Source organism: Coloeus monedula (genome assembly GCF_965178545.1).
Source record: "Coloeus monedula genome assembly, chromosome: 25".
In the NCBI taxonomy this organism is placed as follows: domain Eukaryota; kingdom Metazoa; phylum Chordata; class Aves; order Passeriformes; family Corvidae; genus Coloeus; species Coloeus monedula.
Window position 1 is genome coordinate 5,679,590 of NC_138805.1, and position 16,077 is coordinate 5,695,666.

At 53.5% G+C, this 16,077-nt stretch overlaps 3 protein-coding genes across 3 annotated transcripts; 1 reads left to right on the top strand and 2 right to left on the bottom strand.

Moving 5' to 3' along the window:
- Positions 1 to 263: 263 nt before the first annotated feature.
- ZW10 (zw10 kinetochore protein) lies at positions 264 to 8,871 on the bottom strand (the record flags this gene model as incomplete). The annotated part of the gene is made up of 16 exons (XM_082297012.1): positions 264 to 1,378; positions 2,194 to 2,396; positions 2,600 to 2,731; positions 2,974 to 3,104; positions 3,661 to 3,830; positions 4,415 to 4,486; positions 4,845 to 5,083; positions 5,267 to 5,449; positions 5,635 to 5,798; positions 5,984 to 6,175; positions 6,589 to 6,738; positions 6,945 to 7,104; positions 7,216 to 7,293; positions 7,435 to 7,536; positions 8,064 to 8,198; positions 8,746 to 8,871. 16 exons carry the CDS (start codon positions 8,869 to 8,871, stop codon positions 1,258 to 1,260), a joined length of 2,358 nt encoding a protein of 785 aa, XP_082153138.1. The 3' UTR covers positions 264 to 1,257.
- A 631-nt stretch (positions 8,872 to 9,502) lies between these two features.
- LOC309582087 (T-cell surface glycoprotein CD3 gamma chain-like) lies at positions 9,503 to 11,073 on the top strand. Its single transcript, XM_082297090.1, has 5 exons — positions 9,503 to 9,622; positions 9,911 to 10,120; positions 10,473 to 10,604; positions 10,764 to 10,804; positions 10,973 to 11,073. Exons 1-5 carry the CDS (start codon positions 9,553 to 9,555, stop codon positions 11,033 to 11,035), a joined length of 516 nt encoding a protein of 171 aa, XP_082153216.1. The 5' UTR covers positions 9,503 to 9,552; the 3' UTR covers positions 11,036 to 11,073.
- Positions 11,074 to 12,393: 1,320 nt separating this feature from the next.
- Positions 12,394 to 15,581, bottom strand: CD3E (CD3 epsilon subunit of T-cell receptor complex). Its single transcript, XM_082296878.1, has 8 exons — positions 15,559 to 15,581; positions 15,360 to 15,462; positions 14,361 to 14,381; positions 14,076 to 14,090; positions 13,749 to 13,949; positions 13,309 to 13,461; positions 12,878 to 12,924; positions 12,394 to 12,574 (listed from the first exon to the last, which is right to left on the bottom strand). The coding sequence occupies exons 2-8, from the start codon at positions 15,406 to 15,408 to the stop codon at positions 12,518 to 12,520; spliced, it is 543 nt and encodes a 180-aa protein (XP_082153004.1). The 5' UTR covers positions 15,409 to 15,462; positions 15,559 to 15,581; the 3' UTR covers positions 12,394 to 12,517.
- Positions 15,582 to 16,077: the final 496 nt, after the last annotated feature.

Below are 16,077 nucleotides of genomic sequence, written 5' to 3' on the forward strand. Positions count from 1 at the left end.
CTAGGCCCCCTTGGCTGAGCCTCTTTCATGGTACTGATTCCTTTTTTTGTTTCCTTTTTTATTTCTTTTATTAGATCCACTAGAAATCAGGCAAGGACAGACTCCACAGACCAACACTCTGCCGTCCCCACCAGTGCCAAACAGCCCAGGACTGGCGCCTCCTGTGTCACTGTAACCCAAAGAGACTCCCAGATGTGCTCAGTAGAAATAGTTTATTAAAGAAAGTAGGAAATTACAATTCTGTGAACAATCTACAGGGGAGAAGTGTTTTTCAAAATAGATGTTTTTTGGCCATGTTTAAGGGGGCTGGGGACCCCACGAGATGCCAGTGTTCTGGGAACACTTGGAGGAGGGAAAAACAAAACCAGAGGGGTTTCTGCAAGGACTGGGGTGACAGGAAAGCCTCAGCCCCTGCACAAACACTTGGAACAAAAGTGCCAAGGACAAGGAGACAACAGATTAAAACATTAAACTCTGACTGAAAATCTTCTAAGCCTGACAGGGCAGGAGGGATCAAACAGAGTCTTTTGTGACTTAAGAGACAATGCTGTGAGTGTACCTTTCATTCCCTTTTTATACTGGTTTTTCATTATTTTCTAATTATTTCTCTCATTATTCTTTAAGGACAGAAAATGTAACACCAGAAAGACACCACAGTTACCCAGTTCACACCCAACAAAAACATAAAGGAACGAGCTGAAATGGCTTCTACAGTTGGGAAAGTGGGATTGAAAAGTTCTAAGTCAGTTTGAAGACATTTTCCATGAGAAGTAAGAAAACTTTCCTCCTTGTGAGAATCGCTCTGATCTGATCAATGGTTCATTCAGCACAGGATCTCTCTTCCCCACATCCCTCCCTAAACTGTCTCCCCCTTAAGGTCTGCTCCTCAGGGGAACCTGAGATGGGAAAGTTTGGAAGGACATCCAAAGCTCTCCCAGTCTGTGGCTTCCATGTGTGGTTTGAGGGACAGAGGAGGTCACAGAGGGGCTGCAGGGCCCCTGACACAGAACTGCATAGAAGAGTCCCAGCTGAGCACTGAGAACGCCCCTGCAGCGCCCTGAGCCCAGCCTGAGATGAGGTTACACAAACACTGAGCCAGGAAATGCTCCTTCCCCCCAGCCAAGCTCCAGGGAGCGCTTCCCCAATTCCCAAGTTTTCCAGACCAGTACAAATAAGAAAGGTGCAACCAAAAAGGTGTTTGGAAGTGTTGGTTTGCTCTGCAGCACCACGAGGTGCAGGTGCCCGTGTGAACTGGAGTCACTTGATCTTGGCCAGTGCTGCCGCTCTCCTCTCTGTGTTCTGGAACAAGGCTCGGATCAGGCTCTTCACCTCAGCTGCTGAGAACTGCTCTGCCAGAGGCCCCTTCCCATCTGCCCACCTGGAGGGGAGACAGGGAGAGCTTTATTTCACCCACCTGCCCAGAAATGGCACCTCAAACGAGCCTCCAAGGACCTGTGCCAGCGTCAGCAATCCAGGTACAGGAGTCCAGAATTGTTTAGCCAGGTACACAAAGGTGGGAGGTGATTTTTGCACTCAGAACCTTTTCCTTCTCCTAAATAAGACTAGAGGCTGCCTGCAAAACTCCCATTTGCCTCCTTAACAACACAAAAAAGTGCTTTATGCACTGGTGGAAGTAGAATTGGGAAGCTTTGGTGACTTAGATGTTTCCAAAAGCAGGGCCCAGAGCAGGAGCTGCTTTCCCTGTCCCTTCCTGGCTTTACCTGTTGGAGACAGGGTGTTCTGCCCTTCAGAGCTCTCTGGGAGGCAGCTGGGAGCAGGGAATGCCCAGCTGCTGACAGCTCATGCCAACTAAAGTAACGAAGTAATGATGCAAATCCTTATGGATAATGCAGATGAATTCCCCATTGCAAGGCAAAAGGAGGAAGAAAAAAGCACTTGGGTGGAAGGACAGCAGCAGGCAAAATGCCAGGCTGCTCCCTGTGAAGTATTCCTGAACTTGGAAAAGCCAAGGGGATGCACAAGCTGTGCTTTGGATCTCTCATGGCACCTGGTTTTTTACCATTTTGCTTTTTTCTTCAGAAAAGAAATACATGAGCAAATTTTAAATGGGCTGTGAAGACCCAGCCACAACCAGGAGCTGATCCTGACCCTTGCTAGCAGTTTCTGCCTCTCCTCTAAACCCCAACTCCCTGGCACAGGTCTGGAGAACCAGCTGGAAAGGAGAACACCTACCGATCCACGATCTCCTGGAGGTTGGCCCGCAGGATGATCATCAGCTCCCTGAATGTCATCCACTTCTGCACATAGACAGGAACTTCCTCCTGGTACTTCTTATTTTTGTCCTCTTCAAGCAGAGGGGTGAAAACTTGGGGTCCCTCATCCACCATGATCTTGCAGAGTGAGTACAGCCTGTCTGCACCCTCTGCAGAGATATCCTGGGAAGGGGAAAACATGAACAGAGGAGAAGTGAAGTTTAATTTTGGAGTGCCAAGCGAGATGGAAAATTTGGACGGTGAGTATTTCCCACGGACACACCATTATAATTTCTGTCTGAGTGAACCCTTCCCCTGAAATGTGATTGTGGGGAGAGTTTCTGGAGGTGACAAATGCAGTCCCCAGCACCCCCTGTGGCTGTTACCTCCAGGGCAGTAATCCTGGTGACAATCTCTGCCAGGGCTGTGTTCAGTAAGGTCCCCATGGCCTTGCAGTACACGTGCACAGGGAGCACATCCTGCCACACCGTGCCCAGCCCCCTCAGCTGATGCAGCACCTGCAAGGCAACAGCTGAGTGTGACACCAGGAACAACACTGGGGCAGGCCCCAGGGGATCAGGTGAGTACAAACAGGGAAAAACAGCGGAGCAACCCTGCTAAAGACACAGCCCGGGACAAAAAACCCTGAAGCATCATGGCAGAAAATAGCAGTCCCACAGCTCTCAGGACTGGGATTACACACTGTACCCTTCCCATGGTACCTGCAGGCACTGGGGTGTTCTTTCTCTGCCTTCCTTACCTGCTTTATGGATTTATTTGCTGCACGGTAATTCTCATCATCATCCATATTGGAAAAATTCCTGGCACTCCAGAGCCTGTCCAGGACTCCTCGCTTCTGCACTTGCATCTGAGCCAGAAAACACTCCATCCCTTCAGGAGCAAAATGAGCAGAGAGAAGCAATTATTAAATTTGCTCTGCCTATTTATGACTGTAAGTGCTGAATAATGAACTTGCTATAATGTTTTATTTTTAATCACATTTCCAGTCTCCAAACAATCTCCCAGAGCCAGTTTAACCAGTGAGCTCTCGTGCAGCTTGCATTGCTACAACACTGCTGGAAAAAGCAGCAGAGTAGCAGAATGAACTGCGGATGACTCCTGTTAGCTCACACAAACTCATCTCGGAATTCATTTCTATAGGATAACGAATGAAAATATCACAGGACTGAGCAGCAGACCCAAAACCACAGTGCTACATCTGGCAGGACACCAAACTGCTCTTGGGACTCAGCTCAGGACAAGGAGATATGGGTTTCAAAGAGCCAAAACTTTCTAAACTGGAAAATGTCACCTGTTCAAAAATACCAATCTGCTGCTCACACTGAGTGAGCAGCCACACCTGCATGAAACCATTCAGCAGCAACTGCCAGGGTTGATTCCCACGTGATCCATGGGCAAGTTTCAAGAGGGAAAGGTGGGAAGTTACCCAGCCTCCTGAAGTCAGGCACCATGTCCACGAAGGTGCCTCCGCAGTCGCTGAGCACGGCGCCGGTGAGGTAGCGGAACTGGTGGCCCAGGGTGAGCAGGTGGTGGACGATGTACATGCAGTTGTTGTAGTGGATGGCAGCCAGCTGGGGCAGCTTCTGCAGGTTCTCCCTGGCCCAACATGAAGGCAAAAGGAAGAAATGGGTTTATTTAGAGCTGGTTCTGTTAGACAAATGGTCATGTCTGCCCTAGGCAAGGCCCGATTGACATCAGAGTTAAAACATTTAACTTCTCACATCCCCACAGGAACTGGCAGGAAAAGAAATGGCACCGAGGTATTTGAACCCTGTGTTATCCCACACTGTTTCCAGCCATGGACTTTCAAACAGGAATATATTTTGTTACAGCAAAGTTATGGGGAGGAAAAGGGAGAGAAGTTGTCTAACAGGATTGTGACCTTTCCACCTCCACTGCTGCTCTTATTGCAGACAAAACATCATGAAAAATCTGTGCATCAGACCTGGGGTCAAAGTTACGTGGCTGGAAACAAATACAGCTGTGTGAGAACTTCACCCATGCCCTTCACTGTAAGATTGACAATGCAGAAACTCTTGAGCACCGGCTTTGCACAGGTATGGTTTAATCACAGATTGAATAGTTGATTTCTCCTGATGGAGTCCCTGGCTGTAGTGGACAAGTGGGACTGTTCCAACAGCATTACTGCCCCTCAGAACAGGAAACATGGACACACTCACCTGTGGTATTTGGGCACGACCTCACAGAAGACATGGAAGATGTCCCGGACGCAGTTGCAGAGCTGCAGACAGCTACAAGGGAAAGAGGCCTCATGTCAGCCTGCCATTAATGTCTTGTTCACAGCTAACCCTCAACCTGCCCCAGAACAAGGTTTTATGAGCAGTGAAGCACTGCTGGCACAAAGAGGAGATTGTCAGGATCAATGGCAGCACTGTCAACACTCTGGAAAGCTCACAAAGGCTGTGGTGACCTCGAGGTTCAGTGTGAAGGGAGATACGTGAAGCCCCGGAAGAAAGGGGACACTGTCCCTGCCCCTCCACATGTGAACCTTCTCCACAACTGCCCCTGGAGGCCTTCAAATAAAGATGCACCTCCTTACTAAAATTATCTCGAGTTTCATTTCTGGGAGGGAGGGGAAGGCAACAGTACCAGAACTTTGTGCTGGTTTTGGCCTCCTCCATTGTGTTATAAGCCAGCTCCATGAGCTGCTGCACGGAGCAGCTGATGCGGCACGTGGGCAGGGACAGGGTGGACTGGCTCAGGCTGCTCTCACTGCCCAAATTCACGGTCCCACTGGCCAGAAGGTTGGAGGGTCCGTGCATTTTCAGGTGGTCTCCTGACCAAGGAGCAGGGAGCTCTGGTAGGGCTGCGCTGGAATCGGGTGTGATCTAAGGGAAAACAAGAGAGAGGGGTAACAGAATTTAGAGCTCAGAAAGGAGAATCTGCAAGATTAAAAAGCACTGAATGGCAGAGATTTAAGACTCACAATAAACACAAGACTGCAGCACTATTAAAAAATACTTAGAGATTGTTTTCCAGATGGAAAAGCTGTGTGAGGCATCCCCAGTCACCTTTACAGTGTTGTGTATTTCTGAGGTCATCAGCTTCCTGGCTGCCTTGATCAAATCCTGGCACTTCTTGTTGGCGAAGTGGAAATTGACGTTGCAGGCGTATTTCAGCAAGGCAGTCTTGTCTTGCTTCAAAAACTGCATCTCCTTCAGGGCTTTCTCAAATTCCTTGGTGGATTCGATCACCTGAGGAGAGCAGATGTGTTCTATGTTAGCACAGGCTCCTAAAACCACAGAACAAAGTTAAAATTGGGTATCAAAGCCGAAAGCAAAGGATGAAGGAGGCTTTGGAGGGCATTAACCACTGGAATGACATCACACTGGAGTGCCTGGGCTCTGTGTTCAAGCCTGAGGGGGTTTTTGGGACCCACCTCTTTGTACTGCTCCAGCTGGCTGCTGCTGGTTGGGAGGGAGTGCACCAGGCAGCTGTGAATGAGGCAGTTTGAGAGCTCCTCCCAGATGAGCTCCCCCAGCAGCTCTGCCAGGGTGACTCTGCCGTCCTTTCCGTCTTTCCCAGGCTCCTCCAGAGGCACATCTGCATCCCAGAGAAGAAAAAGGGATTTTAATACAGCTGCTTCCTAGACCAGACCCTCCATCAGTTCAAAGGCCCTTCCTCCTTAATTTTCCTTGCACGTAATGCTGATTAACAATCAGATAGTCTAAAAAACTCTCATTAAATTAATTGATCATAACTAATTCCAAAAGAGAGGAACTACCTACTTAGCAGGTATTTGTGCAGAACTTCAAAAATCAGCTTGATCTTGTCAAACACCTTTATAGGAGAGAACTCATCCAAGGCAGGCTCCTGGGACCTAAACCTCAGGATGAACACATCTGGCTGTTCCTCTGTGACTGGCTCCAGAGATGGGTAGGAGATCAGCGGCTTCAGGATGTATTCCATCAACAACTGGCCTGAGGAAAGGGAAAAACAGAGGTTTTCCAACAGCAGATTGCTCCAGTGAGGTCCAACCCTGACTATTCTGGATTTAGAGACTGCAAGGAGTGGAAGGAACACCCCCTCAATCAGTTCTATCAGGGAATTACTAGTGAGGTAAGGCTCTTTAAGCATCAGACTATGAAACCACATAGTCATAGATCAAAAGTACACTGAATTGTCAGGAAAGGATACATAATTACACATAAATACTGGGATGAATATTCTCCTATTAGTAAGAACCCCAGCATTCACCCCAGCGGGAAACACAAGCCAGGAATGAGACGCTTTCCAGCGTCCTGCTGGAGTGAAGTGGATCTCACTATCCACGTTAAAACAAGCCTGAACTATCCACCTGAGCTACTGGGGCTGTTTCTGGGGTCAGTCTTACCAAAATCTTTGAGCTTGTAGTGCAGCTCTCCCATGACAGCCAAGGCCTGCAGCACGGCAGCGACGGCTGGGACAGCAGTGTCCTCACCCTGCGGCGGCACCGCGTGTAAGTGCAGCTCCGAGAGCACGACGGCCTCCAGGCTGCTGCTCCCTGCACACAGACCAGACACACCCAGGGCTGTCACAGCGTCACAGCAGAAGCCACTGCAGTCAGCTGAAGTGAAGATCTCCCAGAGCAAGAGCTCGTTTAACCCCCTCAGCCCAAGAGTTTCACTGCATGTCCCACCTGGCAGGTGAAAGCAGGCACTTCAGTGGGGCGAAAAGAGTGAAAGAAAAGAGAGGAAAACCTGTGAGCACCTTTGGAATGGGGAAGCTTCCACACAATCAGCTTCTGCCACTCCTTCCCGAGCTGGTAGATGATGCTCTGCTCCTGCACCGTGAGCTCCTTGCGCAGGGCCTTCGGGATCCTCAGCTCAAAGCCCCTGTGGGATTCCACGTTCCTGAGGCTGCTCCGTGCCTGGTGGGGGAGAGCAAACACAGCTCAGGCAAGCACTGCCCCTGCCAGGGAAAAGCATCCTCTGCAACTTATTCAGTGCATGAATCTACATTGCCAAGGGGTCACTGTTACCTTTTCCAGCCGCTGAGCTGCTCGCATGTACCTCTCTTCCAGCAGGGCAGTGCTGAACTCTTTCACAGCTGTGTCAAACTGCAAGGGCCAAACACACGCAGGTGTCACTGGAGCTCTGCTCTTACACTACAATTTGTAGGCTACAGCCACTTATTCCAAAGGGAAGCCCAGAATAATATCTGAGACTGGGGAGCAGGATTTTTTGCTCCCCCTCCTCACCTCCTGAAGCTTTTTCAGGACACTCAAGACCACTGAGTCCCTCTCCAGCTGCTGCTTCAGCTCTGTGAACTCAGTAACAGCGACATTTAGATCTTGCTGGACCTAAAATAACAACATTTTTCAGTTCGTTGGCAGCATTTGTTAGCACACACATTTTTCTCTTACTTTAAATTTCATTTATCATTTATTTCTGTTCACAGAATAATTTGGTGAGAAGAAAAAAAAGACTCCATCCTTTTTATTCCTGTGTCACAACCCCTGCCACAGCCAAGGCTGGTCCTTCTCTCTGAAGGACACTGTGACACACTTCTCTACCTACACAGGAGTGACAATCCCTTAATGACAGCTCTTAATGTACACCCTGGTGCCACCTCAAGGCATTCTTTAGGACCACCCAGGGATCTCAGTCACAGAATCACAGAATCTCCTGAGCTGGAAGGGACCCCCAGGATCATCGAGTCCTGCCACTCACCCCAAAATCCCATCATGAAAGGGTTGTCCGGACACTCCTTGAGCTCTGGCACATTTGGGGCTGCGCCCTCCTCCCCCAAACCAATCCCAACACTCCGTGCTGGGGTGGGGCTACAGATTTGGGATGAAATGGAGCGGAATGTCCCCCCCGGAGTCACCTCGTTCTCGATGGCCGCCTTGAGCAGGTCGATGTCCATGCACAGCCGCTCCACCTCGGCCACCAGGTCCTCTCTGTTCTGCACGCTGGGCAGGAACTCGCTGTATTTGCTGTTCATCATGGTCCAGACCTCTTCCTACAGACAGCGAGCAGCGCGACAGCGTCACCCCGCGGGGAGCAGCACAGGAGCACCGGGAGCAGAGCAAGCGAGCCTGACAGGGCTGGGGCACCGCGGGATGAACCAGCGCTGGGCACCCCCTGACCCCGGGCTGGACATCCCGGGATGAACCAGGGCTGGGCACCCCCCGACCCCGGGCTGGACATCCCGGGATGAACCAGGGCTGGGCACTCCCTGACCCCGGGCTGGACATCCCGGGATGAACCAGGGCTGGACATCCCGGGATGAACCAGGGCTGGGCACTCCCTGACCCCGGGCTGGACATCGCGGGATGAACCAGCGCTGGGCACCCCCTGACCCAGGGCTGGGCACCCCCTGACCCAGGGCTGGGCACCCCGAGCTGACCCAGGGCTGGACATCCCGGGATGAACCAGCGCTGGGCACCCCCTGACCCAGGGCTGGGCACCCCGAGCTGACGCAGTGCTGGACACCCCGGTCCTGAGCGGCTCCGCCGCAGCGCCGGTCCCACGCCTCTCCCCACGCCCCCTCCATTCCCGTCCCTTACCTTGAGCTCCTCGACGCGGCGGGAGAGGCGCCCGACGTGGGCCCCCAGGTGCTCCTTGTCCAGCTGGCCCGAGTGCTCCAGCACGGCCGCCACCAGCGAGCCCGCCCGCCCCGCTCTGCCCGCCATGGCCGCGCACCCTACGGCGGCCGCGAGGGACACGGGGCCGCGGGGCGGAGCTCGATCGCTGGGGCCGCGGGTTCGAGGCTGCGCCGTGACACCCCGAGATGGCGGGGTCGGGGTCCGCGGTTGTGGGGACGTGGAGATGCCGGGGGGCTGCTGCAGGGTTCTGTGGGTGGCGTGAGCTGTGGCTGCTGGGGGCACACCAGTGGATGCTGGAGGCCTATGGCTGGGGGGACACCAGTAGATGCTGGCAGTCTGTGACTGTAGGGGGGCAGTGACTGGGGAGGGACATGGAAATACTGGGGGCTCCCCAGCTCTGCAGGGGTCTCTGGATGCTGGGGGGGCTCCCTGGATGCTGGAGGACCTGTGGATGCTGCTGGGTTCTGTGGCTGTGCACGGACTTGGGGCACCTTGTCTCCTGGGGGTCCCTGGCTGCTGGAAGCCCATGGCTGCAGAGGGGATCCCGACCTCAGCCCCTCACGTCCTCAGAACCCTTCCACGGGCTGCAGGCTGCGCTGGGGTGAGGAGGCCGGCGCCGAGCCCCTCATCCATCCCCAGCTGCCGGGGGAGCGAGGATCGGCCCCCAGCATCCGGTACCTGACGCAGCCCCGGGCGGGCGGTGCCTTGTGGTGAGCAGCTCTCCGCACGTCCTGCGAGCGGGGACAGGGCTGGCACCGCTGTGCCACCATGAGGGGGAAGGTCCTGAGTGCCTGGGCACTGCTGGCCAGCCTGGCCGTGGCCAGCTGGGGCGTCCGAGGTGAGTCCGCAGGTGTGCGGTCAGCGGCCGGACACTTGTTCCTGGAGATGCTGGGGAGGGGTGCTGGCAGGGAGCCCCGCGGCTCGATGAGGTTTTCCGCCAGAGAATGAGGTTTGGAATGTCGATGGGGGAAAAGGAATCAGTGCAACAAGGATGGGAGAGTGTGCTTTTCCCAGAGTTTTTTTGGGACAGTCTGATGTGGTGCTTCATCCCCATAAGGAGCTCCGAGCTCCGCACCGCTGTCGGTAACGCAGAGGTGAAGCTCTCTGCTCTCTCTTCCTTTCACAGGGCAGGAGATATTCGTGAAGGAATTCAGTGGAAGGGTGTTCTTGGAATGTGTGCGAGGCCAAGGCAACAAAAATATCACGTGGTGGAAAGATGGGAATACTGTGGGAAACGAAGCACAGCTGGAGCTGAGCGCAGCTTATGACGATCCCAGAGGTCTCTACATGTGTGAGACAGGAGGCCAAAGGAAAAGCCTCCAGGTGCACTATCGGAGTAAGTGTTGCACACCTGCTTTTCTAGAGCCAGAACTGCTTGGAGTTTTCACCCAAGCAAAATATTGAGGGAATTTCCCCTTGTCTGGGGGTGTCTCCACCAGTTTGCTGCAGGTTCCTCTGCGTGTGGTGTCAACTGTGGCAGCTTTGCAGCCTTATTTAGTGTCATAACCTGCCTCTCTGGCCCTGCACTGGGTGTGGGGGACACGTGGCAGCTTGTGCCACTGCCCTGGCTCACACGGCAAACCCAGCTGGTCTCTGTTGGCCTGGGGCTGGGGCCTGGACTGGCAGAGCTGGCTGAGCACTCTGGATGTGCCCCTGCTCTCAGTGTCCGTGTCCTTTTGGGCTTCCAGTGTGCCAGAACTGCATCGAAGTGGACGCTCCCACCATCTCGGGCATCGTCATCGCGGACGTCGTGGCCACGCTGTTCCTGGCAGTGGCCGTGTACTGCATCACTGGCCACGACAGGGGACACACGTCACGAGGTGAGGGACGGGAGAGCCCCGAGGGCTGTGCCTGGGCACCTCTGGGGGCCCTGTGTGGTGCCCCGGGGCCGCAGCCAGCTCTTGGGTTTGTTTGTAAATGTTCCTCACATTGCCCATGGCTCCCCTGATCCTTGACCCTGACCTTCTTTCTTCCTTCAGCTTCTGACAGGCAGAACCTGATTGCCAACGAGCTCTACCAGGTCAGTGTGGGGGCACCTTCAGCACCCCTCTGTGTGGGGGGGGGGGGTGGGGGGACACCTTCAGCACCTCAGTGTGGAGAGAATCTTCCCAAAGGCTGATCCAGCTCCCCCTCCCAGGGCTGGGCAGGCACAGTTTTGGCTCATGTCCCCTTTTTTTCCCCCTCCCAGCCCCTTGGAGAGCGGGAGGATGAGCAGTACAGCCGGCTGGCTCCTGCCCGCGCCCGCAAGTGAAGTGGGAAGACTCTGACACTCTGTGACTGCCTTCACCAGCGCGCTGGTTTTGCTTGGAGGCCCCTCCAGGATGGGCTGCTTGTAGCACTGTGCTCATTCCATGACCTCTTGCACTTCTGTATTCCTGTCATTAAAGATGAGCCTGTCCCACAGCCTCCCTGCTCCATCCATTTGTGTCGAGGTCCTGGGGAAGGCGCCCACGGGATGGGATCTGGTGGCTGGGAAGGTGCACTTGGGGTGGGATCTGGTCACTGGCCAGGCCAGGTCTCCACTCCCCAGCCCTGAGCAGAAACAGTTCATGTGGTCTGAGTCCCCAGAATGGGACACTGCACCAGACAGGGCCAGCCAGCATCACCTCACCCTTGGAAGGACAAAGAAGTACTCCTAGGCAGAGTTGTTGTCACTGGGTGAGTGCTGATCCTGCTGAGACAAGGAATGTGTGGGATGGTACTGGTTGGGGCAAACACTGGGGCAAACTTGTACATTGCTGTACCCCAAAAATGGTGGTAGAAGCACTGGGGTGTACCAAAATTTAGGTTTTTTGAAGCAAAATTTAGGCTTCATACACCCAGAGCGGTCCAAGCTTCTCCCACCCCACTCCAGGGTGGGAATGTCCTGCACGGCTGGGCTGAGCAGGCGGCCCTGCAGCAGTGCTGCTTTGCAGCAGGTAAGAACATGGCCCTGAGTGGTTTTGGAGCTGCTGGGGGTTAGTTAGGTTTTGGAGCTGCTGTGTGTATCTTGCCATCTCCCTGCTCGGGGCGTAGGGCCTGTTGTGGTGAATAAACCCAGCTGTGCCTCTGAACCGCATCCTGCGGGCGCGCGGCTCTGCCCCGGAGCTGCCGGAGCTGCTGGTGTTCACCTCGCCAGGGCTGAACCGCCCCCAGCCCAGCTCTGCTGCCGCTTCCTCTGCTCAGAGCTGCTGCTCTGCTCAGGAACAAACGGGGGTGGCTCAGCCAGGGTTCGACCTGAAACCTTCGCAGGCATCAAAGCAACCCAGGGGCCCTTCTTAACCTGTGCCGCTGCTGCTGGGCTGTTTGGGGGTTTTTACTGCCTGCCTCTGCTCCTTTGGCTGCAAATGAGGGTCAGGCTGTGAAGGTGAGAGCAGGACGAGGTCAGAGGCAAATCCCTCTGAGAAGGACCCACTCTCAGCCCCACGGGAGCAGATGGAGCCACTGAGGGCAGAAATTAAATTGGAGGGAAAACCAACTGGAGCAGAGAGAAGTGTGAGGGGAAAAGGAGACCAGGAACCACCAGTGAGGCTGCAGTCCTTTAATGAGAAGGAAAACTCCTCTTGCCAATGTGCTCATTTCTGTTCCCTGATGGCAAACCCAAGCACGCCCCAGGGTGCGACAGCGTGTCCCTGTCCTGTGGCTTATCCCAAAATGCCAGGGCCTCAGCAGAGCTGCAGAGAGCTGGGAACAAGCTGGGCAGAAGCGTTCAGCCCCAGTGCTGCTGGCTTCCAGCCTGTCATCCCCGGGGATTTCAGAAGCCCCTGGATTCCAGGCCTGCATACACCTCCCGCTGGCCTTTCCGGATGGGCTGTGGGAACAGCAGAGATCCTGGTTCAGGAATCCTTACCTGAGCCCACACAATACGTGGAGAAAAGCACAACAGAGCAGGGGCAGCGCAGGGGAAGCTGCAGTTCTGCTCCCAAATACATCCCTGTGGCAGCACCAGGAAAAGGGGCTGCACCTTCACCACCTTTTTCCTCCACTGCCAGGAAAACTTGGAGCTTGACTGGATGCTTCCTCAAGGATAGATGACCTGGCTATCAGCCCCAGTCCCAGCCCTGGCTATCCCTCCCCAGGCAGCAGGGATGGAAAGCCCAGGGATAGTCCTCACCTCATAGTCCGGGTTTGGGACAGGGGGAGGGCGCTGCATCTTTGGACCTGAAACAGAGGCACAGAGAGGGAATCCTTGGGGATTCCTGTCACGAGGGACTTACAGGATGATCCCAGAGCCAGGCACACCATGGGTCAGCTCCCATGGCTTTATTCTGAGCTCTTGAAGATGCAGCTGCTGCCAGGAGCTGGAGGGTTGGCTCCAGCACAACAGCCTGGGAAATGGGCTCCTGTGTGCAGGGAGCCTTTGGCACAGCAGCCACTCCCATCCCTGCACAAAGGCAGCCTGGAGAACAAGTGGGAAGCAGGAGCATCGTTTGGAAGCTCGTGGAGAGCAGAGGATGCTCCGTCACGTCAAGCAGTGGGGACGAGGGATTCACTGGGTGCTCAGCGGATGTCACGGGGAGCAGGGGGGCCTGGAATGGCTCTTACCTCGTGGCCGACTGTCCCCACCAGCACTGGCTCGTCCCTTCCTGCCTTTGCTGAAGTAATAGACCAGGATCAGCACCCCCAGGGTGATGAGAAGGTCTGCAGTGATGATCCCTGCCACGGTCAGGGCATCCAGCTCCTCGCAGTTGGCACACACTGTCGGGGGATGAGGGGAGGGGGAGATGCTCAGAGCCAGGGAAAGCCCTGGCCTCGCTCACCTGAGTGCTGGCACAGGGCTACAGGCAGGTGGGAAGGGGAAAAGGGCAAACTGAAAGGAAAGGGGAGATTCCTTCTTCCAAAAATCTGCTCTCAGACTCTTACTGCCCACACAGAGCAGGAAGGGGCTTGGCAGCACCACATTTACCCACCCCAGCACTGAAAACGAACTCCCAGTTCCCAAAAACCTGACACTGGAATGTGCAGGCTGAAGGGTCTGCACTCACCTCTGGCATTCAGGTACAGCTTACGCTTCTTATTACCCAAGGAACAGCTCAGGTTGGCAGGAGTGCTGTCATGGTCCTTTATAATGAACTTCCCCTCCTCGATGTCCCCTCTTCTCCCAGATGGATCCCACTTGATGCCCTCGTCCTCCAAGGGACACGTGATTGTCACCGTGGTGCCAGAAATCTCCACCAGGAATTCCCCTTGGGAAGACAGACCAATGAGAAAGGAAACTAAGGGGAAACCTCAAATATTTCTACCTCTTTTTTAGTCAGCTGCAGTTTTTATATTACACTAAACCGTTAAGAATGCTGATAAAATTCACTTACCCTCCTGTTCTTCATCTGCAAAACAGAAAATAAGGAGTGTTAAAAAATCATCTCACAACTGCCTCACTGCTTGGTGCTGTTGGAAATGCCCAACACTGATAATACTGAGGGACCAATTTCTCCAATCAGTAAGATCCCTGTCGATTAACGAACAGTGAATTTTTCCTACCCTGCCATATTTGCAAAATTCAAATATTTCTCTTTGACTCTTAGTTCTCACTTTGGAGGCATATTTGGGGTTTTTAGCATGCTAAATAGCTAAGGATGGTGGTAAAACACACTTACCCTGCTGAGCTGCGGTGCCAACTGCAAAAAAAAAAAAGAATAAGAATTATTAAGTAATTGAGCTTCTGCTATGATATGATTTCCTACTCCCAGGACATCCTTTCTGAACTCAGCTGCTTGAAAGAGATGTTCATAGTCCCCCATTCACGCTGAAAGCATTAGAAATATTCTGGTGGTGAGACAGGATGTTGTTCTGGAGTTGGAAGCCATTTTTAACGCAGCCTAACGCAGAATGGAAACTTGAATCATTTCCCGACCCAGCTCAGAGAAAGGGTTGTTACTGCACTCTGTGCACCCCAAAATTCTGCTTTATTATCATGGAGCAACCACTGCTGGAAAACCCTGGTCAGAGGCTCTGTCCTCAGCAAGGGAACTCGCTGGGGAGCGGGACCCTGACGTTGGTGTAACGCTGTGCAACAGTTTATCTGTGTGGTTTTTCTGCCTTGTAGGAAACAACTTGCTCCATGGAAGGCTCTGGAGCATCAAAGAAACCGATTTTAGGAGGTGTGAATCAGACCTGCGATTTCCTTTAAAGACATTTGTCTTTTTACAATAGATTTGAATTCCAGCGGACTTGGCTGGAGAGAAGGTGACCTGCTGCTTTTTTATTTTATGTAGATTAATTTAAATCTGAAACCAGAACAGGCCACTGATAAACTAGGCGCTGGTATTTGCAGCACATTGGCAGAGTAGCTGTAGTCTTATTGTAACAACTTTTAATAAACCCCTAGCGAGCTTATCTCTCCTCATTACTGGCTTCTTTAGAGCCTCTACAGGTACTCTGCACTTCATCCTAAACCAGCATTCAAACTGCTCAGGTATTGAAATTGCCGCCACACCCTTGATATCCCACCGAATCTGCAGTTCTTTACCCAGGATCACAAAATGCTTTAAGAAAAGTGCACGAATAAAGGATAAATCCAAACTTTAAGACCGCGGCACCTCTCAGTTCTCAGTGCACCGAGCTCCAGCGCTGCTGCCTGCAGTTTGGGGACTCACCTGCACACAGCAGGAGCCCCAGGAGGGGCAGGGACCGCTCCAGCCTCATCCTCGTGTTCCTCCTCCTCCTCCTGCTCCTCTCCACCACATCAGACTGGCGTGGCTGTGGCAGGAAAGAACACGGTGGCTTCTCAAGAAAGAGGCCCAGGATTTTTTTTCCCAGAATTGCTAACGAGCCGGGCAGGGCTGGGGAACTCACTGTTTCCAGAGCGGCCAAGGCAGACCCAGACACGTGAAATAAGCCCAGGTCAGGAAGTGCGGAGGCTCAAAATGTCTTCATGGGACGTCACCGCCAGCGAGGGGTGGCTGCTCTGCTCTGCACCAGCTCTGCAGGGCTCAGGAGCTGCCCTGGAAGCAGCAGGACAGAGAAATGAGCCAGAATCAGATTTGCCAGCAGGACCTTCCCTACAGCTTCTCAAAGTGAGAGTTTGTGAAGTTCCAGCTGTGCCAAACGACTTCATGTGGAATCACAGGATGGTTTGGGGTGGAAGGGTCCTTAAAGAGCATCCCATTCCACCCCTGCCATGGGCAGGGACACCTTCCACCATCCCAGGGTGCTCCAAGCCCCATCCAACCCGGCCTTGGACGCTGCCAGGGATGGGGCCAAGCTGCTCTGGGTACCCTGTGCCAGGGCCTCACCTCCCTCACAGGGGGGAATTCCTTCTTCCCTGTATCCCATCTAACCCTGCCCTCTGCCAGTTCCATACCATTCCTCCTT

What these genes read in the sequence shown, in the direction of transcription:
- CD3E (XM_082296878.1), bottom strand. Translation starts at nt 15,408, where the DNA reads ATGAGGCTGGAGCGGTCCCTGCCCCTCCTGGGGCTCCTGCTGTGTGCA. An exon ending in GGGGCTCCTGCTGTGTGCAG is followed by an intron (nt 14,382 to 15,359) that starts GTGAGTCCCCAA and finishes TTTTTTTTGCAG; the next exon opens with TTGGCACCGCAGCTCAGCAG. An exon ending in GCTGTACCTGAATGCCAGAG is followed by an intron (nt 13,462 to 13,748) that starts GTGAGTGCAGAC and finishes ATCCCCCGACAG; the next exon opens with TGTGTGCCAACTGCGAGGAG.
- LOC309582087 (XM_082297090.1), top strand. Translation starts at nt 9,553, where the DNA reads ATGAGGGGGAAGGTCCTGAGTGCCTGGGCACTGCTGGCCAGCCTGGCC. An exon ending in GGCCAGCTGGGGCGTCCGAG is followed by an intron (nt 9,623 to 9,910) that starts GTGAGTCCGCAG and finishes TTCCTTTCACAG; the next exon opens with GGCAGGAGATATTCGTGAAG. An exon ending in CAGGGGACACACGTCACGAG is followed by an intron (nt 10,605 to 10,763) that starts GTGAGGGACGGG and finishes TTCTTCCTTCAG; the next exon opens with CTTCTGACAGGCAGAACCTG.